Source organism: Stylophora pistillata, chromosome 5 (genome assembly GCF_964205215.1).
Source record: "Stylophora pistillata chromosome 5, jaStyPist1.2, whole genome shotgun sequence".
Taxonomy (NCBI): Eukaryota; Metazoa; Cnidaria; class Anthozoa; order Scleractinia; family Pocilloporidae; genus Stylophora; species Stylophora pistillata.
The window spans coordinates 37,146,262-37,162,058 of NC_142523.1; the positions used below are offsets into that span (position 1 = coordinate 37,146,262).

At 40.3% G+C, this 15,797-nt stretch overlaps 1 protein-coding gene and 1 pseudogene across 2 annotated transcripts in view; one reads left to right on the forward strand and one right to left on the reverse strand.

Moving 5' to 3' along the window:
* The window catches only part of LOC148731789 (uncharacterized), an 88,587-nt pseudogene that overhangs the window by 53,524 nt on the left and 19,266 nt on the right, over nucleotides 1-15,797 (reverse strand). The gene's annotated exons all lie outside the window — the stretch shown is intronic.
* Nucleotides 1,230-14,309, forward strand: LOC148731796 (uncharacterized). The gene is made up of 6 exons (XM_088760798.1): nucleotides 1,230-1,272; nucleotides 2,365-2,526; nucleotides 3,034-3,111; nucleotides 3,290-3,699; nucleotides 9,497-12,960; nucleotides 13,639-14,309. The coding sequence occupies exons 1-5, from the start codon at nucleotides 1,230-1,232 to the stop codon at nucleotides 12,947-12,949; spliced, it is 4,146 nt and encodes a 1,381-aa protein (XP_088616924.1). The 3' UTR covers nucleotides 12,950-12,960; nucleotides 13,639-14,309.

A 15,797-nucleotide genomic window follows, 5' to 3' on the forward strand; every position in this document is an offset into this window, starting at 1 on the left:
CGGCTGTTTTGCCATTTTGGCCAAAAGTGGCCGTTTACGAATCTTGCCGAAAAGCGGCCGTTTGGCAATTTTGACCACAAGTGGCTCTTTCGCCATTTTAGCCACAAGGTACTGCTTTGTCCTTTTGGCCACTAGTAGCTGTTTTAATATTTTGCCCACTAGTGGCCATTTACCAGCGACGTTGTGAATTGACCGAGTGGAAATCGAAAAATGTGGCACATGGTCGAAAAATTGAAAACCTTCAAATTTTTCCCAGAGATACTTTGTAGTGAACATAGAAACGTGGTGAGGTTTTGTTTTCAGACTTGCATCTTTATCCTAGAAAATTCACGAAAACTGAAACGAGCGTCGGTAGCCGTAAAATGGCGGAAATCAGTGCCCCGAGTAGAGGCAAATGAGCTTTTTTTATGAAAAGTGCTAAGGAAAGCAGGCTCATATTAATTTTATAAATTTGTATAGGAAGGATACAGGCATGGTTTTAGTCAAAAACGGGACCATTTTATTTAATCTGGAGCTCACGGAACACTTTTGAAAATTACCAATATTTCAAAATCCAAATATCACATTTCGCAGCAAAGTTTCAATTATCATTTACTACATGCAGTGTAACTCAGAATCGGTTCAGGTTAAGCTCATGATAAGTGAAAATAGTGTTGTTCTCGAGGATGTAAAAATTAGTCTAGGGCTTTCTATTTTCGCACGAAAAAACCAGGCTGAACTTTGTGAAAATCGCAACATCGGCAGTTACGTCACGACATAGTTTAATTAGGTACCCTGTGGTTAACGCAGAAATTCCAAGCACACTTTTACAGTAAGTACCGTGTTTGATCAGGAAATCAATACAATAAGCTACCCTTGCATAGCTAACGACGACAGACTGGTTTTTATCCCTGCTGTCGTTTCAAATTCTCATCCATTCCACATGGTGAAATTGTTTACAACACCACATTCCGTAAGCTAGCGGAGGCGTCTGTTTTTCTTGGCATTTTCGGACACATTTAAGTTTTGAGAAAGTTCTAGGGTAAAACTAAGCTTCACTGTGGACTTGAAAGAGGACAATTCAATCATTTATACCGGTAGATCAAACATTCTTTGACGAAGACGTTGAAGACGGGAGACAATCTGATACTAGGGTAGATGTTACATACTAAAGCGTCTGTCATGCAAGGCTGAAATTATTTCAATCTTGTTACCACCTTGTTATTTTACGGCCACGAATTTCCGTAACTATGGTCTTTAACAAACTTGTCAATGTTATAATCTTTCTTATCAGTAAGTCATCGCTGTGAGAAAACGTGGGAACGTTGCAAAAAATGGATTAAGAGTTCGAACTGATTTGGTACAAACATTTTCAATTTTGTCAAATAAAACGAAGTGAAATGTTAATATTTTTGGGAGGAACTCTTATTACTACCGTCGTACGGGAAAAAAAAAGGTGGTTTCTGTACCCTAAAGAAACAAATAGGTAACCTTTAAGAATTGTAAATTGAAAAAGTGAACCGTTTATCTTGAAAATTATTGAATGGTTAACACCACAGCGTTTAATTTTGAGTAATGGATGCACGTGGGAGGTGTTTAGGTACCACAGAAGCGTAAGGGTCGCGCGGGGCGATAGCCGAGAGGGACTCTGGTTTCTTGAGTGCTTAGTAAACCTTCTCATGCCATACACAACTCAGTAGCGTACGCTGTGGTGTTGACCATTTGTTTTATAGCATGACAACGATACATTGTAGCAAAAGAGTTCCTATTTATGTCACAAATATTACGTGACCAGAAAAAACAAGCGTGCGGAAAACAGTCATTGCATTTGTTCATGTCAGCAACGAATATCCATGGGCAAATGGTAGACACGAAATTGGCCAATCAGAACGCGCGCTTTACTTTGGTTATGTTACAGTTCAAATCATGGAATGCTGTGAACGGCAACGTACATTAATGGAAAATATAATTCCAAAACCTCTCTTGTTTTGTTTGAGTTTATTTAACGATTGTTTTCAAAATGTCGTCACGGACTTGCCAATCAAATGTCAAATAAATCTAACCTATCGCGCCTTTGTTGTTTGTGTTTCCCCGCTCTTTAAACCAGTTATTTACTTTTGTTGCCATAAGCTGTTGTTAAGTCTTTGTTTTCTTGCTGGGGCTGTTTTATCGTTTTTGTCATTGTGGATCACATTTTCTTGATCCACTTGCTCAAAATGTTCTCAAAATCGTAAAACCCATGTTTCATTTGAAAAAATATGAGAAATGAACACTGAGTAAATGGACTTGTATAGTTTTGGACATGAGCATTACTTTACTGGGTATCCTAGGTGCTGCAAGTTAGTGGTCATATCAAGTAACGTTTCCGTTTTCCTGCATTTTTAGTGATAGGAAAGGACTGTCTTCAGCAAGGTAACAAAGAATACATGCTGGGAGATTATCATGGTGCAATACAACTCTACACCGAGGGACTTCAACTAAACTGCAAAGATAATCGGCTGACAGCCAAACTCTACAGTAACAGGGCAGCAGCACATTTCCATTTAGGTATGGAATTTGAATGTTAAAAAATTTGTAGTTTACTTTAAAAGTTCATCTTCGAAAAGGGTTATGTGGTCCCATTTTAGGCTCATTTTTCTGAACGTTTATCGATGACTCCAAACAAGTTGCAGAATATCCAGTAATATAATGACTACTTAAGACAAAGAATCCGTATCTTGCAACTTTTATTAGACTAGAAGCCCCGAAGAGAGCTTCATATCACTCACGACTCTTGTTTAACGTTTGGAGGTTAGGGAAGCTAAAGTTGTAGGTCCTAATGTTAAAAATAGGGGGGAAATAAATAAGTAAATCCCGTTAACACCGTCAATTCCCGCGTGTATTCTCCTCTACCTCCTCTCCAGTCCCCCTTCTTATCTCATTATCGTAGGTGAAATGATCGTGCAGGTTTTCTGATCACTCAGCCGCGAAAAAAAACTCAAAATAGTAGTAAACAGGCCAGTTTAAAAGCGAATCGGATACTGTTTTTACTATTGTATGATATCTCTCTCTTAGAAAACTTTGAAAACAGCCTGGAGGATGCCTCGGTTGCCGTTCAATTGGAGCCAACTTTCACCAAAGCCCTTAAGAAAGGTAAGTTTTGCTTTAGCCGCCATTCAGTAAAAAGGCTCTGGCTACGTTGACATAAAATTTCTCGGCTCATATCTACGTGGTCACACACCGGAAAACATCTTTGTGTAGTGTAAATGCCAATCTTTTGTCTTCTCAATAAAGACACTTACCTATTTCCCACCAAATATTGTTTTTATAGGAGCTGAAGCTTGTGTACAGCTTAAGTTGTATGATGAAGCAAAGATCTGGTGTCAGAAAGGACTAGCTATATCCTTTGAGAGATTCATTCGTATAAAAGATGTAAAAAGTGCTTCAAACAACAGTCAGACCTGTATTAAGCGATCACCCTGTATTAGTCGGACAGTTGTCAAAGTATTGAATTTGTTTCTCCTTAATTACTTTAATTTCACTTTTATTAAGCGGTCGTGGTCACCTTTGAATGAGTCCCAAGGGCCTTTTTTGCATTGTCCTTCACCTGTATTAAGCGGTCACTTAAAGCGAAACCACCTTTTCTATGTTATTCTATTTGCCTTCTTAACTCGTCAGGTCTCGGAAAGAGACGACGAGTATACTATCCATACGTCACCTCATTTAGATTCTGGCTTCCTTGTTGAAATGCTCATGTCATAAGACAACTTTATAGGGCTAGCACGTGAAGAGGCATGTGGTATCGACCTCTGTGTCAGAGGTTAGGTCAGATTGCCATAAGTATGGTTGGGCTTAGCGTGCACTCATTTCTTTTGAGCACTGATATTGTTTACAAGACTCACTTTTCATTTATTGAAGGCTACAATTTCTCTTGCATTGATGTATCCCCTGCTCGTTCAGTTTTCGGAGACGTATAGGGAGTAGCCGAACTCATGTCACACGGTAGTATTAGGGAGCTTAAGCAACCACGACGAAAGGGACGACGACGACGTCAAGTAATCGCGGAGGGTCTGGAACGAGGACGTCGTTTTTAGCGGGAAAATGAAACTTAAGTAGTGAAGTTGCTCAAGGACGACGACGTCTGAAATCTTGTTTACTCTCGCTTCGTCAGTTTAAGAAATGACATCGTTCATAGACGTCCAAAACCTTCTTATTCTCACTCACTGATCAAATTTCCACATATATATCGAAAGTTCGAGAGTAAGTTATTCAATTCTTGAACATCAAAAGTCCAAGGAATTATTAAGCTTTAGCTTTATTTACAACATGCTTTAGCCTGATATGTTCTACCTTTGATGCTCCTTCCTTTGGCGAGCAAACGACGTAAGTCTGTCAATTTAATCAATACTAGGTAGCAATCGGCACAGATAGCAGTCGTCGCGCTTCACCCAAGAATACTATTTTTTCCCGTGTGATTTTGTCGGAATAATTTTTATGGCTGTAAATCTATATCAAACATTTTGAAAATAGATTCGGAAAACCTGACAGGTATTCAAGCTCATGTTAACGCACCGATCTGAAGAATTCTTTGTTGTTTAAAGCGTCTCGATTGAAGAACAGCAACAAGCAAAATTTTTAAGTAGCAATAATCCGGCAGTTCCATACACAGCTTTTGACCGAACGCAGAGGTGTATTACACTGCCATTTAAAACTTTCCATTCAATAAAAATAATAAACAGCACTCTTTCATAAAATATACTCAAATAAATTTAAACCTTACGTGGTCGCTTTCACCGCTTGACTTGACATCTGTTGTGCGGTGGAAAGAATATGAGTTGGTGGGTTTTCGAATTTTATTTCTTTAGAAAACTGAACAGGGTGGTTTAAATCAAACGAAGAAGCGAATACAAACTCCAACCGGCCATAGACTGTCTAAAAACTGACAATAAACCCGCACCTTTTGATGAGAAAAACTGCTTTGAAGTTCGGAAGTTCACGACGACGTGAAACAGGTCCTTCTCAAGTCGTCGACGACAAGACGACGACGGAATTCTTGGTTCGTGCTTGCGCAGTGACGTTCTTGCAACTTCCGGTCATCGTCCTCCGTTCGTCGTCGTGGTTGCTTAAGCTCCCTATTGTCGACACGTGGAAGACTTGGTTTTTAAAAGTTAAAGAGGCAATTTGAGCCAATTGTAATGACCTAATCATTTCGGTCCTACAAGAATCATGCCTTGGAGTGCATCAAACGTAACACCAACCTTTCCATTCTGGCCGATAGTTTAGAGTTGGGTCCAAAGACCTCTTTCACAGCTTTGCGACAAGGGATATGCTCTTATGTTGTTAGCCCCGGTAGGAAACTACTTTAGATGTCAAAGGCCCAAACAACAGCCCTGTTCTTCCATCTGGATATTCCACTGCTAAGACTGCCTAGGCTTTGGCTCGTAAATCCACCTGCTCTCCTCGCTCTTACCCCTCCTAGGTCCAATAAAGCTCAGTGTTAATACCGATACCCCGACGATTCTTTTATTAGCTTTCGTATGGTCATGGTCCTCTGCTATAAACATCCTCATGGCTTTCTGCATGTACGGTAGAACTACTGATAGTTTCTCGACGATGTATGGCGGTAATTTGAAGATTGCCTTTTCCTTCAGCAAAATATGTTAACCCTCTCAACCAGAAACACCACCTGTCGCTAAGCTCTGACTACGAGTTGGAGGTATTTATTGACTGTATATCTACTGCTATAATGCCTAAGAGACTAATCGCGCTCTACTCATCGCCAGGGCCTCAAGGATAACAGATTATCCACCTAAAAGCAATACCCGAGCTTTATCTTGCGCCGTTTCACGTTTTTCCTCAGCTATCGACATCTTGCACACCCGCTTTGCACAGGAAAAACGATACATTATCCATTGTCCTGGCATAAACAATAGATACCAATTTGTCAACAATCTCACAAACAGGCCCAAGTTTTTGAGGTTTTTTGCAGATATACAAAACAAAGCGCTCAAATGGCGAAAAGGCCGCGAGGAGAGTATCGCGCCTTCCCTGCCCAAATATGTCTTAGTCACATGTAACCTTTTCACCCAGCACTGACAAGTGGTGGATCTTAATGTCTTACTCTTTCCACATTCGTGTAATGCACATTTCATTTTCCATCTAAATTAAAGGTTCTCTTTGGAATGCGAACACGCTTTGATGCTGGCCCCAGTTGAAGTTAAAATATTTTAATCTGCTTGCCATTCTCCCTGTAGTTCTTCTGTTTTCACAGCTTTTCTCCATCTCTAACTATGATTCAGGAATGTCAATTAAAATAAAAATCTTCCCAGCCGTTGTCCTTCCCCTCTGAAACTGCCAGTTCTAATTCCATTTTAATCAGCACTCATTCGCTGTTTCTCTATTGCTGTCACAGTTCTATCTTTTCTTCATCTGCTAGTCTGTGTGACGATTAAAGCCCTAATCCACCCGTTTTCCCTTAGAGGCTCGTTCCATAACTCTTAAAATGTATGCCATTTGCATCAAACTGGTGGCCCCTTACTTCCTTTTATAACAAACAAAATTTGAAACCTCTTGTAATTCTTAGATGCCCTTTTCTTTTATCCCGTCAAAACATCACGAAATACTTATATATAGTTCTTCAGCCTTTTTGAGCGTATTAAAAACGTTCCTGTTGTGTCAATTTTCGCTAAGATGTAATTCTCCTTGCCTTGGCAAGTTATCATCTTAAGAGATCAATCATTCCATTTCTACTCAAGCATTTAAACAATAATTCCTTGCCTCTCTACATGTCACAAAGTGTCAATTTATCTTAAATCAGAACTTAGCGATCAGACTTTTCCAATGAGTGCATTTGGGGCAAAACGCTTCTCCTTTCTTGGTCAAAAGGGTACGATATCCGTACATTGTTTTATACTAAGTGATATTTGGAAAGCATTTGTTAGTAATCCCTGCTCCTTTGCGCAGACTTCTCTCGAAGTGACTCGACACAATTTATCCCTCGTTCAAATTAATGTTAATGAGTATAAAATGACATTTAAGAGGCAGACAAAGTGGCAAAGCGAACAATAAGAAAAGCTGAAAAGTGGATCACTTAAACGGATTGCACAAGGAATAAATGACTATGTGTACTGCAAAGTAACTACAGTTATCATTGACAATTTTGTCTTAAAGGTCATTCAAATCTTTGTTGCGACGTGGTTTCAGGGAGTTTTCAACAGCCAAAAAGGCACCTTGCAGTTAGAACATAAAGACGTCTTGCAGTCTATAAATGGCATTCACCAAAACACTGAGTTAAACAGGCTTTGAGCCTTCCACCCTTCCTCTCAGCAGTTTCATTTGACTTAACGATACGAAGATAGGCGATAATAGCGAAAGATTGCGTCATCTACTAAACAAGTGTGTTGGGGAGACAATCGCATCCGGAGAGATAAAGCCACAGCAAGAAAAGGTAAACTTGAGAATCCCTTCATAACTGTTTCTTTAAATGAAATTATGTTAAGATGAGATAAAAAATTTTTGTCATAAGAGAAAAATCGAGTTTCCAGATGGGATTGGAACCCACGACCCTCCGTGATCTAGTCGGATGCTCTAACCACTGAGCTAAAAGAGACTCTATGGTGAGCAAGGGTCAATTTGTGGGTATTGATTTCAATACCCACTAATTCGATATTCAAATCCCATCCCGTGGGTATTGGGTATTCAATTGGGTATTCAAATCCCGTGGGTTCAAATCCCATCTGGAAACTCTATTTGCCTCCTATATCAAAAACTGTCTATTTTATCTTTACATGCTCACTTTGAGGGCTGGTTGGCTGCATGTGATGCTTTAATGCATTTGATGCTTTAATGTGACAGCGTGATGCTGTTAGTGAGCTTCTATGCGCTAGCTGATGTTTGGCTGTGTAGCCGCGTGATGCGGCTCTAGTCAATACCCACTAATAGACCCTTGCTCACCATTGAGTCTCTTGTAGCTCAGTGATTAGAGCATCCGACTAGATCGCAGAGGGTCGTGGGTTCAAATCCCATCTGGAAACTCGATTTTTCTCTTGAAATTATGTTAGGCGGCCAAAAAATTTAAACGGGTTAAAACGAGCATCTCGAGTTCAAATCTTTTAATCCAGATCTGGTAACGTAAACCAACCAATTACATCGCTGTGTCGTTACGATCACACGGACATGTAGTAGCCAGTATTGGATGGCGATTGATCCCTCGTCTATTAGGTGCAAAATATTAGCGGTTAAGTATGCCCTAGGAACCTTGTATTGTTTTTCTCTGCCAATTCAAGGTGTACCGAGGGCTTTGGACAAACCATTAAGAATAAAAATGAGCGATAATAATTTAGAATGACGTTTCGATAACTCATTCATCCTTTTTAAGCTCTAAATGTCACATTCCTATGAATTCAATTTCTATGACAGAAGCAAGCTGGCAACCGAGTCTGCTCACCCTAGGAGTGCCTCGGACGAGCGCACATTACTGTTAATAGTTAATATGTTTTATAAACAAGGTTCAACTAACTATTTGATGATGATTCCGATAACTCTCGGATTGTATTCGCAAAGTCATAAAGCTTTCAGGTCGTAGGGGAGATTTGAGTCACACCTAGAGCAAGATAGATTCGATCTCGTCGGTTCTCTTTTTGCCGGCAAAGTTGTCACCATTTTGAAACCAAAAATCGAATTTTAAAACTTTTTGGTCCTTTTTGTCGATCTGAAAAACTTTTTAGGCACTTTTTGCTACTCAATATGAAATTATGATGGTTTAAATAACTACAACAGTTATTTTTAGTAAGAAATTATTTCATACGTCAACTATTTCTATCGATTTAAATCGTCAGTGTGTATTTTTCACGTGAATTAAAACTTCTAGTATTTGAAATTAAAGGCGAACCACGCACTTAAGAACCAGTTTTCAGTCGTATTATAATTCTATTATAAGCTAAGATTGTTTGCCGCCTTACTGGAAGAGTATTGGTGCACATAGTGGAAAATGAGGGGACAGAGAGGAACAATTCAGGAGCTGTCTAGCACCTAACACTTGTCGATCCTTCCCAAGTCACATTCAATTTCAGTGATAAATGATTTCTCTGTTTCGTCAGAAATCCACACTGAAATAATTTCCGTTTTCCTTAGTCGCTTCTATAGACAAAACTCATCTTCAAGCTGTTCAAGATGACATTTCTTCCACCCAGAACATCAAAAAGTGATTAGCCTTTGGGCCGAAGTCTTGTAAAATATACTTACGTTCTAATGATTATCAATTGGCATATTTCAATGGCTTGAACATAAGCCTGCCCCTCCATCACCTCATTTTTTAGCGCTTAGTCACTTTCACAAAGACGACATGTCACTCGAAAATCCACATCGAACGAGGAATTCATAAAACCTTTGTACTAGTGTATGTCATAGACCAATCACGAAGGTCTAACAAGGAAACTAGTTTTCTCTGGCCTTTAATGCAAGACCTTCATTCGGACCTAAAACTAAGTGTTCGAATAATAGTATAATAAACGTTTGCCACACATTTCCAAACCCTTAGGAAGACCTAAACCAGGCAGTAAAACGTATGGCCAGACAGGTGAAAGACAATGCTAGGGAAGGAAGAAGTTATGAAAATCTTGGCAATGCTTATGGTGGTCTAGGACATTTCAAAACAGCCATCGAGTACCATAAACATCACCTAGAAATTGCCAAAGAAGTAGGAGACAAGGCTGCAGAGGGATATATTTCTGCAAATCTTGGCAGTGCTTATCATGATCTAGGACAGTTCAAAACAGCCATCGAGTACCATAAACGTCACCTAGAAATTGCCAAAGAAGTGGGAGACAAGGCTGGAGAAGGAACGAGTTATGGAAATCTTGGCATTGCTTATTGTGGTCTAGGACAGTTCAAAACAGCCATTGAGTACCTTAAACGTGTTCTAGAAATTACCAAAGAAGTGGGAGACAAGGCTGGAGAAGGAAAGAGTTATGCAAATCTTGGCAATGCTCATCATGGTCTAGGACAGTTCAAAACAGCCATCGAGTACCATAAACGTGACCTAGAAATTGCCAAAGAAGTGGGAGACAAGGCTGGAGAAGGAAGGAGTTATTCAAATCTTGGCAATGCTCATCGTAATCTAGGACAATTCAAAACAGCCATCGAGTACCATAAACGTCACCTTGAAATTGCCAAAGAAGTGGGAGACAAGGCTGGAGAAGGAACGAGTTATGCTAATCTTGGCAATGCTCATCGTAATCTAGGACAGTTCAAAACAGCCATCGAGTACCATAAACGTCACCTAGAAATTGCCAAAGAAGTGGGAGACAAGGCTGAAGAAGGAAGGAGTTATAGAAATCTTGGCATTGCTTATTGTGGTCTAGGACAGTTCAAAACAGCCATTGAGTACCTTAAACGTGTTCTAGAAATTACCAAAGAAGTGGGAGACAAGGCTGGAGAAGGAGGGAGTTATGGAAATCTTGGCAATGCTTATAATTTTCTAGGACAGTTCAAAACAGCCGTCGAGTACCATAAACATCACCTAGAAATTGCCAAAGAAGTTGGAGACAAGGCTGGAGAAGGAATGAGTTATGGAAATCTTGGCAATGCTTATCATGGTCTAGGACAGTTTAAAACAGCCATCGAGTACCATAAACGTGGCCTAGAAATTGCCAAAGAAGTGGGAGACAAGGCTGGAGAAGGAAGGCGTTATGGAAGTCTTGGCAATGCTTATCATGGTCTAGGACAGTTCAAAACAGCCATTGAGTACCATAAACGTGACCTAGAAATTGCCAAAGAAGTGGGAGACAAGGCTGGAGAAGGAGGGAGTTATGGAGGTCTTGGCAATGCTTATAATCGTCTAGGACAGTTCAAAACAGCCATCGAGTACCATAAACGTGACCTAGAAATTGCCAAAGAAGTGGGAGACAAGGCTGGAAGAGGAAGGAGTTATGCAAATCTTGGCATTGCTTATCATGGTCTAGGACAGTTCAAAACAGCCATCGAGTACCATAAACGTCACCTAGAAATTGCCAAAGAAGTGGGAAACAAGGCTGGAGAAGGATGGAGTTATCAAAATCTTGGCAATGCTTATGATGGTCTAGGACAGTTCAAAACAGCCATCGAGTACCATAAACGTGGCCTAGAAATTGCCAAAGAAGTGGGAGACAAGGCTGGAGAAGGAAAGAGTTATCAAAATCTTGGCAATGCTTATGATGGTCTAGGACAGTTCAAAACAGCCATCGAGTACCATAAACGTCACCTAGAAATTGCCAAAGAAGTGGGAGACAAGGCTGGAGAAGGAGGGAGTTATGGAAATCTTGGCAATGCTTATCATGGTCTAGGACAGTTCAAAACAGCCATCGAGTACCATAAACGTGACCTAGAAATTGCCAAAGAAGTGGGAGACAAGGCTGGAGAAGGAAGGAGTTATGCAAATCTTGGCAATGCTTATGATGGTCTAGGACAGTTCAAAACAGCCATCGAGTACTCTAAAAGCGCTCTAAAAATTGCCAAAGAAGAGGGGCAAATGCTTGTGATTGCTATAACTCAATGTAATCTTGCTGTCATTTATGAAGGGCAGGGATATCTCCAATTGGCCCTGGACTATTTTGTTTCCAGTGGGAAGGTTTTTAATGAGCTTCGTGCTACTCTTCTGACTCACGATGTATGGAAGATCTCGTTCCGAAATGTTTACCAAACAGCATACAAGGGTATTTGGCGCGTTCTTTTGAGACAGGGTGAGGATGTCAAAGCTCTTCTTGCTGCCGAGGAGGGACGTGCACAGGCTCTAGGAGACTTGGTAGATGCAAAGTATAACTTAGTACAGGCCTACGCTCGGTGGAGCTCTGGAAAACGCTCTGATTGCCTTTCACTAAAAAATATTTTATCAGATGCAGTTTTTCTAGGAATCACCGGACCTTACATTGTTTCGTGGGTTATTCGGAATGGGAAAGTCGTCGGATCGAGAATGAAGCATGTGAACAACTTTGTTTACCAGGATGAATTAGAATTCTATATCACCTCTCTGAATAAGGCTACTCGCTCACAAGTCAATTCAAGGGCTGCTGTTGAATGGGAAATGAGTTTACCTGAAGTGGGCCGAGATGGAAAAGGAGCGAACGATGACTCCTTGCGAAACTCCATGACAAATGCCCTGAGGAAGCTCCATGATATCATAGTTACTCCTATCGCTGATTTGGTGGAAGGGGATGAAATTGTATTTGTTCCTGAAGGTCCACTCTGCTTGGTGCCTTACGCTGCATTGGTGGATTTGAATTCAAGGTATCTGTGCGAATCTTTCAGGATTCGAGTGCTTCCATCCTTATCCATTTTAAAATCAATCACTGACAGCCCGAAAGAATTACATGTTAAAACCGGTGCCCTGCTCGTGGGTGATCCGTGTTACAAACAGGTTATTCATCAGGAGAAATTGCTGGGTCAACTTCCGGGTGCAAGGAATGAGGTGAAGATGATTGGAGAAATCATCGGCATTGCTCCTCTTATTGGAGAGGAGGCGACAAAGTACGAGGTACTAAGGCGAATGTCCTCAGTTGCCCTAATTCACATTGCAGCACATGGTAAAAAAGAAACAGGAGAAATTCTTTTGGCACCAAACATCAAGAGGACAACTCGTAAAGCTCAAGAGGAAGACTATTTACTGAGAATAGAAGACGTCTTACAAGTTGGGCTGCGAGCAAAGCTGGTTGTGTTGAGCTGTTGTCACAGCGCTTGCGGAGAGGTCATGGCCGAGGGTGTGGTTGGCATTGCACGGGCGTTCTTGGGTTCCGGTGCTCGATCCATTCTGGTATCCCTCTGGGACATTGCCGACAATGGTACTCTGATGTTCATGGAATATTTTTACGGAGCCCTGGCTGAAGGGAGGAGTGCCAGTGAAGCTCTCAATCAAGCCACGAAGTGCATGAGAGAAACTGCAATGTTTAGAAAAGCGTATTACTGGGCGCCTTTTGTCCTCATTGGAGATGACGTGAAACTGGAATTCACCCAGATGTAGATGTTCTCAACGTGAGTGCACTTTTAATTTTGTTCAATCAAGGAAAAGTGAGATGTTAATCATTACTTTATCCTTACATTGACAACTCGTGAATTAGGACTTGTACATCTTTTCAGTTACTCTGAGGTCAAATTCAGTTTTATCTTTATAAACTTCACTTTGATCCAACAGCCGAGATAGAAGGTGCGTGATGCAAAGAGAGCAAAAAAACCAAGGACATGTGTCTTGAGTTGAGTCACTCCGTTCAATAACGCACGGGACTTAGGTTCATTTTGTTGGGGCTTGTTTACATGGAGGTTGGGGACCCCAGGAAAGTGGTACCCGCCTGTCCAGATAGTCTCTTATTTTATGGGAATCACGTTTACATGATGGGGGGGGGGGGGTTAACCTGCCTTGGCAGATTGCTTGGTCTGTCCGACAATTTCCCATATAAACGTGTTAAGGTGGGGTGATCCGTCCGGGGCTGCGTTCATGTTACATGAGCGAGCACGCCAACAATTTCTCACCCCGGGATTCTGGAGTTGTAAGATTGTATGTAGACGAGGACTCTTTTTCGACCACGGCTAGGCTGGTTACTTCATTCATCTAGGATCCCCATCCCCATGTTGAGAGTCCCTTACAGGAACTCAAGGAATACCTCAAATTTGAATATGCCTCTATATCTCGTATTTCTTTCATTTTTCTTTTAGGTCATTACAGAGGGATTTGCGTGCAGACGAGACATGACTAGATCCCTGGTGTGTGGCATCGACCGATGGTAGATTGAACTAACAGAGGGAAACCACAAATTAAACGTTAAGCAGCGGCTGGAAGTATTAAACAACCTGCTGCGAAGCAATGATTAAATAAGCGACTTTAATTGCAACCAAAACGATCAACTGTATCTACATTTCAAAACTCTTTTTGGACTTTCATTATATTCAGTTTTGGGGATTTATACTGATGAAAATCAGATAACAGATTGTCTGTGGATTTTGAGTAGCTAATGTTACGGCCATACGAAAGACATATTATGTAGAAAAAGCTTTTGCACTAATTTTACATGGTCTCCGTTGGGACTATTCAGCAACTTTTTGTAAAAAAATCAATGTGCAACCTCATGTTGTTTATTATCAAGTCATTTTCACAGACACGAAAAACAATTTTATGATTTTCCGAACAGCTTTAAGCATAAGCTAATTACCAGGTCTCAATTTTGGTGTTACAGATAATCTAAAGATATTTTACCTTTGAAGTTTTTGGCTTGCTACAAGATGTAGAAAACCTTTTTAAATGCATTTTAAATCGTTATACCACTTTCCACTTTAGAGGTAATGTACTATTGGAAAAACCTAGAGCAGACATTATATTAAATTATGTAATGCGGTAACAAAGGAGTTCTTTTGTATTTACTTCGTACATAATCCAGTTGTAGTCCATTTCATCAACACTTATACTTCCAAGATCTTGATATCGATTCTTCTTACTTCTTTCTATATATTTACTGGAGTTTACACCCGTAAAGTTTTAGAGAAAATGAAGCCTTTGTACCTGGAGCATCACCCTTCTGGTTAGCATTGAAATATTATTGTAAAAAGGGTTTCGGAAAGAACAAAACTACCAACAGAAAAGGTAACATTCTGTTCAGCGGTGGTCAAATCCCTGCCCCACCACACCCCTCCCTTGTCTTCATAATCTTTTCTTGCACATTTATTTCGAACAGAACATTACATTACGAGGGTAAGACCCACGAGTTACCTGTTATTCGCTGGGATAAGGGCAATTGGCTCTACTTAACAAAGGGCCAGCTTGAAAGGTCATCAAATCTATAAAAGCAAAAAATATCCATATTTTGCCAGGCACCCTGGTAAAGAGACAAACAGCAAAGTATTCTCTCCTACCGTCAGCTCCGATCCTGAAATCCACATGCAGGTTCGATTTCCGTCAGTTACTGGGATCTAAATAAGAGCGTGGGCTCATTTCCCGAACAGCGGCTGGTAATTATTTTTCCGTCGAGTTGTTCGCTGAGACTAATCGAAATTTTTCAACCCTCAGACAGCTCGGAGTTCTTGGTATCTAATGTCTCCCTACAGCGTCACGCTGGTTCAAGCATTAGGGTCATAACAATAAAGGAAACCTTTCATTACCAGTCCCCTTGGGGACAGTCATGATTACTGTAACAGTTGTGGAGAGATGGCTAATTAAGTAATTTATGAGGATAGCAAGCAGGCGGCAAAGTACAACTTGCTTTTAATTCATTTTAAAGACGTTACTAAAATCTGATACTTGCAAGTCAGAGGGATAGAAAAAGAACACCAGATATTTTCCTGGGCCGGAAGAACATACATATGAAAATGAATAGAATAAATCGGAAGAAAATGGCAAATTGTCAACAGATGATGAAAAACTGTACATTAATATGCCAAAAATTGAGCAAGTGTAAGGTTTTTAAAAAAAGTAATAATATACCTAAACAATATCTTTGTTTAGATGTACTTGATCTGAACAGGTCACTCTACTAAATGTGAATCACACTTCTTCCAAATATCCGTTCATTCAAGCCCAGGCAGAAGCTACGTCTTATGCATAGATAATAGCACATACCAGTACACATACACAATGTACACAAAGAACAATTTCTCATTGGTAAGCATTACAGTGCCAAATTTTAATTGGACTTCACATGGGGCTCTTTAATTTTTCCAATTTTTTTTTTTTTATGAGCAAACGGGAACATCTTAGTCTTGAAATCCGTTATCTTCAACTCTTCAACCGCGCCATTAACAGTGGATGAACACAGAAAATCTCGGTACGAGTCTTAAAAATCAACTATGAAACGGGTGCGAGAACTAGAAAAAGCATCAAGAAA

What these genes read in the sequence shown, in the direction of transcription:
- LOC148731796 (XM_088760798.1), top strand. Translation starts at nt 1,230, where the DNA reads ATGGTCTTTAACAAACTTGTCAATGTTATAATCTTTCTTATCA. An exon ending in TGTTATAATCTTTCTTATCA is followed by an intron (nt 1,273 to 2,364) that starts GTAAGTCATCGC and finishes CTGCATTTTTAG; the next exon opens with TGATAGGAAAGGACTGTCTT. An exon ending in ATTTAGATTCTGGCTTCCTT is followed by an intron (nt 3,700 to 9,496) that starts GTTGAAATGCTC and finishes CCAAACCCTTAG; the next exon opens with GAAGACCTAAACCAGGCAGT.